This window comes from Gymnoscopelus microlampas (genome assembly GCF_963454915.1).
Source record: "Gymnoscopelus microlampas genome assembly, chromosome: 17".
In the NCBI taxonomy this organism is placed as follows: Eukaryota; Metazoa; Chordata; class Actinopteri; order Myctophiformes; family Myctophidae; genus Gymnoscopelus; species Gymnoscopelus microlampas.
This window is the reverse complement of record NC_139954.1, coordinates 38,922,105-38,928,887: the sequence shown is the minus strand read 5'-3', so window position 1 is coordinate 38,928,887 and position 6,783 is coordinate 38,922,105. Positions and strand designations below refer to the sequence as shown.

General features: G+C 42.7%; 1 protein-coding gene across 1 annotated transcript; it reads left to right on the top strand.

Moving 5' to 3' along the window:
* Positions 1-494: 494 nt before the first annotated feature.
* LOC311064442 (kelch domain-containing protein 3-like) lies at positions 495-1,568 on the top strand (the record flags this gene model as incomplete). Its single annotated transcript, XM_084084272.1, has 1 exon — positions 495-1,568. The coding sequence occupies one exon, from the start codon at positions 495-497 to the stop codon at positions 1,566-1,568; it is 1,074 nt and encodes a 357-aa protein (XP_083940398.1).
* Between the last annotated feature and the right edge of the window lie 5,215 nt (positions 1,569-6,783).

The window sequence follows — 6,783 nt, the reverse complement described above, 5'->3', positions numbered from 1 at the left end:
ATGCCTTCTCTTTTACGAAGGTCAACCAACACTCAAAGACATGCATGGTGAGGAGTCACCACCACATGGTTTCCAAAAACCCACCGACGCATACAGACGTGGCTCTTCCCATCACAGCAACATCAACGGAGAGAACACACTTTAACGGCGAAATTGTGCTAATTGCAATATGACATTATGTTGTCGTCTTCGGAGTATGAAGAGGGCAGTTGCATCTGCCAAGACGTTCGTTTTTATTCTCTGCATCCATAATAAACTTTGGCATTTGGGCTAAAGGTGTGTCTCTAGAAGTCAGTTTGATCCTTTTGCCGTGGGCCGGCCCCACTACAAGGAGTGGTGTGCGTAGCAACCCTGTGAACCTTGGTTTCTATATATGATGTCAGTACTATTACGTCGTCATCATCTCCATATTTGGCCCACATCACTCCCTCTTGGGAGTCTATATAAGCTCTTAGCACTCCGGTTTTGTCTCAGAGTCTGATTTTGATGTGGGGATGTTGCGCTGGACGGCGCACCTGAAAGGAGGACCAAAGAGATACAACTATGCCGCCGTTGCCGTGGGACACAAGGCGTACTCGAGCTGTTGCGCGGAGTCCTGCAGCATGCATCAGATCGACGTCCACATCTTCAACACGGTGTATTTGCAGATGAAGATGCCCCCCGTGAGAACCGGAAGAGAGGAATGTCCCCGCGACCTTCCCTCTCTCCGTTGGGGCCACACAGCTGTGCTGATAGAAGATGTCATCTACATCTGGGGCGGACGCACCTATTACTTGGACGCGTACTGCAACGTGCTTTATGCATTCGACGTTGACAACCACAGATGGTCTAGACCCCAGATGTTTGGGGCTGTTCCAGAGGCCAGGCACGGCCACACGGCCTGCGTCTTGGGGAAGGTCATGTATATTTGTGGAGGGTACACCCAGCTGACTGGATGCACTAATGACATTTACACGTTGGACACCACCACGACGGTCTGGTCTTTAGTTGACACCGGAGGCACTCTGGCACCTGCTTCATCATTTCACTCTGCTACCATCATCGGGACAAAAATGTTTGTATTTGGGGGTCAAGGGGCCGAATACGGGGACCAGTACAACAGCGTCAGAGTGTTTGACACAGATACCGACTGCTGGCTGAGCACGCCTTCTGCACAGCTTCTTTCGGAAGGACGCTGGGGTCACTCAGCCTTTGCCTACAATGGAGAGCTGTACATATTTGGTGGCAACAGCGTTAACCGGACCTTCAATGATCTGTGGAAATTCAATCCAACGACCGACTCCTGGAAGAAGGTCGAGCCCAAGGGGAAAGGCCCACCGCGTCCGACGTCTAGGATGTGCTGTTGCACGGTGGGAGATCATATAATCCTCTTTGGAGGATGGTGCCCAGTGGATAACTTGTACATCTTGGACTTAAGTCCTAGTCTGCGGACTTTATGCAAGCTCGCAGTTACTCAGTACGATTTGGAACAGTCGGGTCTCTCACATAACATCAGGTGGGAACTGGCAGCCATGACATGCAACAGCGATATTTGTAGAACTTGTGGCGCCAACTATGGGAGTTGGTGAAATCACTTTGGGCTCTGTTGTATAGAGGCCCCTCAATATGATTCAAATTTGGGGTAGATCGACGCTGTGTTCATGAGACAAAATCTGTAGGAGTAGAAAGAAAATGCTAAATTGCGGAAAATGGAGGCATAAATGGGCATGGACTATACAGGGATCTGCGTCATGATTCAAGGGTTTTCTTTTGTACAAACTATGGTTCAAGAGTTATAGACCAAAAACACAAAGCAGCCTAGTATAGCGCTACCATGAGGCCGGTTTGAAAATGGGTTGAGTCACTGTCTTCCTTGGCCTACTGTGAGTGTGAATGTAAAGTTTGTATGCATGCTGCCAGTAGGACCTCCACTGTTTTTCACATGTTTTATTATTTTTTGAAATATTTGACTTTAATTCTATATTTCTTGGGCTGTGATCGTGCTGGAACCTTACATCATATATACGTCATAGACAACTGATGTCACAGGCTGGCCATGTGAAGTCTGATCCACAATGGAGTCACGCTTGTCCCAAGTGGAGATTCACATGATTAGATTTTTTTTATTCTTACTCGATTACTTTTCCTCGATTAAGAGTGCCTACGTTTTACTTCAACATAATCAAAACGATTGTTCTTAAAGACAAGCTGAAATGGTATTTTGCGAGTATTCTAACTTCTACTGTATGTTGTGACATATTTCCTTGTAAAACACAAGGTATTTTATAAAAGAAGGTAAGGTCATCTACGTCATTTTCTCTATCCAGCAATTCCAGCCTGCAGATTTGTTCACACTGGGAGGCAAACTGCAGCCTTCCGGAAGTTCGATGGAATGAATCATTGTAGTCACTGAGAGCCAGACTAGACCAGCTTATGAACAAACACTATGTCTGAATGATTGTGACCTTTGTAAAATAATCAGTCCATGAAAATAAAAGAAGACATATCACACGTTGTTTTCTACTGTGTTGCTTCTTGATGTGCAGACTATAATTCTTTTGAGGTATTTAAAGAGCATAAAGTACGTTATCGTATCGCTGTTATCGCAAGACTGTCGAGCATTGACAGCCTGGCAACCCCATTTTGTGATACTGCCGAGCCATACACGATACCTGGCGCTGTTAAGATGCATAAAATTACATAGCGTGCACATCGAAAAATAACTTGTCAGAAAACAACACATGATATGTATTCTTTTATATGCCTGAACCGATTATAGGACACAGGTCGCAATCATTCAGAAATAGTGTTTGCTCATAAGCTGGTTCAGCAGGCTCTCATTGACTGCAATGCAATCCACCAAACTTCCGGTTCCTGTTGTATTTTTTTTTACTCCAGTAAAAGAAGCAACACTGCAATATAAAAATACTCAAGTAAAAAGCCTGTATTCAAAAATGTACTAAAAATAATCTAAATCTACAAAGTAAGTTCTAATTAAAGTTGTCAAATAAATGTAATGGAGTAGAAGTAAATGTAAAAGCAGAGGTGGAAATGTAGTTTCCACCACTGCTATCAAGGCAGTGCTTATCAAATTTGAATGAAGATTGTGTTTGTGCATTAGCCATTTCTCACCTCAAAGTATAGCCTACTGTTTAGCTTTAAACAAGCTTGTAAACACAGTTGCCATGTTTGTTTACTGCAGTGGTTCTCAATCTATTTCATTTCAAGGACCCTGTCAGGGACTGAGTTGGTCGGCAAGAGAGACACCAGGAGACTTGTCTAGTTTCTTTAAAATATATTTTTTTGGTCTTTTATGTGTCCAATAAAAACATGACAATGAATAATTTTAGGCCCAAAAACAAAAGAGGTCAACTTCAACAAACTGAACAGACCTCAATTGCACAGCATGACAAAAACCTAACCAAAATGAGACATGAGGGTAACATAAACTGCTCAAAAAAAGTTCGGAAACTTAACTTCGGTCAATTATATCTCCACTTTAATAAAACCAATTGGTATTGTGTTTTATATCATTTTTATCGTTGATTAGTCACCTTTACAAGGAGGTACAGCTTGTAAGGATCGTGCATTCATGGAATGAGCAACACAGCTAAACGTGTGGGTAGCGCCTCCAAAAAATGTGCCAAAATCACCCAATATGCTTCTGTTGGTAATCACTCTTGTTTTGAGCAACCTGCCAGCACACACTTGCTGAGAGGTGTGTGCCAGTAGTCACAGGTGTTTGACTGCCTCACAGGTGAGTGACTGGCACCTGAACATGGGTTTTGCAACTTTGTTAAGTTGGAGTGTGTATGCTCCAAGCAGCAACACTGCCCCCATGGAAAGATGCCACGTTTGTCCCTTCAGGATGAGGCCTGTGCAATAGGGCAAGTGACAGCATTATTTGGTGTTAGCCCTGGTACCATTTGCAAACTTAGGACCAAGTTCTGTGAGACTGGTGAAGTCAACAAGGAAGACAACAACCCAAGACCCCTTGCTTAACTGAGGAACCATAGATTTACAGGCCAGATTTGCACAACGGAACCAAAGACAGACGTCAAAGTTGCAGGACCCATGCTCAGGTGCCAGTCACACCTGTGACTGGCACACACCTGCCTGCAAATGGTACCAGGGCTGACATCAAATAATGCGTAATCTGCGTAACAAAACATCAGCTTCACTTGCCCTATTGCACGGGCCTTATCCTGAAGGGACAAACGTGGCATCTTTCCATGGGGGCAGTGTTGCTGCTTGGAGCATACACACTCCAACTCAACAAAGTTGCAGAACCAATGTTCAGGTGCCAGTCACTCACCTGTGAGGCAGTCACACACCTGTGACTACTGGCACACACCTCTCAGCAAGTGTGTGCTGGCAGGTTGCTCAAAACAAGAGTGATTACCAACAGAAGCATATTGGGTGATTTTGGCACATTTTTTGGAGGCGCTACCCACACGTTTAGCTGTGTTGCCCACGAATGCCCGATCCTTACAAGCTGTACCTCCTTGTAAAGGTGACTAATCAACGATAAAAATGATATAAAACACAATACCAATTGGTATTATTAAAGGGGAGATATAATTGGCCGAAGTTAAGTTTCCGAACTTTTTTTGAACAGTTATATTGTATGTGATCAGACCACTCTTAACACAAAGGGGAGTAGACAAAGAATAACTAAATAATTTCAACAGACTACAAATAGCTACAACATAATCCACTACAGCACAAACTCATATTAACTAACAAGATGACAATGAAACTGAAATATCAAAATACATTTGATCTCCACAATCATAATAATAAATTCAAACTCATAATAAACCCCTGCCCCTCCCCATATGCACAGGGGACATGGTGTAGTCCAATTACTCAATCAGCTCCTTATACGCACATGTGAAGCAGCTGGTCCTTTCTTTGGCCAGCCATCTAAACTCCAGCACTTATCCGAACTGATAACTCAACAAAAAACAAATAAACGTAAATACAAATTAAATGACTCCTGATAAAACAACTTGAGCCTAACAAAAGATAACTTTAGATGTACCCTCCAGTCAGTAACTTTCCCATCAAACTGTCAATAAACAGTATGTCATTTAACCGGTTGTGTGTAGTCCTTTATGTTTGTAGTATGTAGTGCTGAACATAAATATGAATAAACCCAAAAAGATAGACATCATACAGAGGGGGGATTTTCTTAAAAGTAGTTGTATCATAAACATTATCAATAGCCTATGATGACAATGAACTGAAATGCTCATGTACAGTGTGAGTGCTTTCCTTTATATAGGGGGACATTGTGTGCTATCTATGGGTCCGGCTGCGGCTGAGGTATAGCCACATATATATATATATATATATATATATATATATATATATATACATGCATGCACAATTTGTATAATATACAATTTATATATTTATTTCCTAAAATCGTGGTATCTGATCTGCTATTCAAAATATCACTCTGCATGGTGAAGTTGTGTGTGTGCGGGGGGGGGGGGGGGGGGGGGGGGAGATACATTCCAGCATCAATGGAGAGATTCAAATCTCCTATCTTGCAGTGCACATAACTCATAACATTCTTTCAGCAACAGATTTTCGGCAGAGCAGATCGCAAAATGTAATGAGGTACACCGAATGCATTGAAAAGAAGAGAGAGGGGGTCTGGAAAAAAACGTCTTCCTGTCACTCTCTTGTGTATACTGTAACTCCTGGTACTTCTTTTTCAGCTGAATCAAGTTCCTTCCCCACAGTTGGCCCTCATCCTCCCAGCTGTCATTGTTTAGCAACCCCAGCTCCACTCCATAGAGTCACTGTCGGGGCAGAAACCTTGTATCTCCATATTCTTTTTGTCGCGTGAATGAATGGACAACTTTTCCCTACAAGACTCACAAAAAAAAGAGTGAAAAAAACCTTCTACAAAATCACAAAACATCACAATGTGATGTTTTTTATGATTTTTTCTTTTTACGATTTTGAAAATTAAAGTTGTTAAGTGTAGACTCTAGGTTTTTAAAAATATTTAGCCAATGAAAAATATTAACAAGAGCTTGTGACTGAATAATAACTAGGGTTCGGATGCGGAACCGGATCCAACATTGAGGAACCGGAATCTGTACCATTACATTTGGAACCGTTTCCGGAACCGCTTTGTCACACACAGAGCTCATCTGCTATACAATTACAATACCAGTGGTTCTCTTTTTCTTTTCTTTTTCTCAAGGACCTAACTTAAAGTTACAGACCTGCAAGGGTCCATTTTGGAACCCCCTATAGGAATCATTAAGGAATCGGACCATTAAGAGGGACTCGTTAAGGACCAGGAATCATTAAAACCCTAAACAATAACTCCATTGGATCCATTGGAACACAGGTTCTATTTTGTTCTTGCCCATTTCCTAGAAAGTGAGAGAGTTTTGGACATACGTGGTTTCTGCTGGACAGTGACGATATGCTTGCCATCAGCAGAACTTGGCTGTGTGTGTGTCTTATCAGCAGTGCTATTTTGCACCGATATGGAAAGCAATAAGTGGGCTGTATAAGAGGAGAGTCAGCTCTACGCGTGGCCAATCTCACACCGCCATCACAATATCCCGTCACTCTGCGTACGCGCACACACACACACACACACACACACACACACACACACACACACACACACACACACACACACACACACACACACACACACACACACACACACACACACACACAGCTATCTGATAGAACAGGGAACCGCACGCAAATGTGGACTTTTTCATGGAGAAGTTTACAGCATTGATATGCAAACACTAGTTGTTGGAG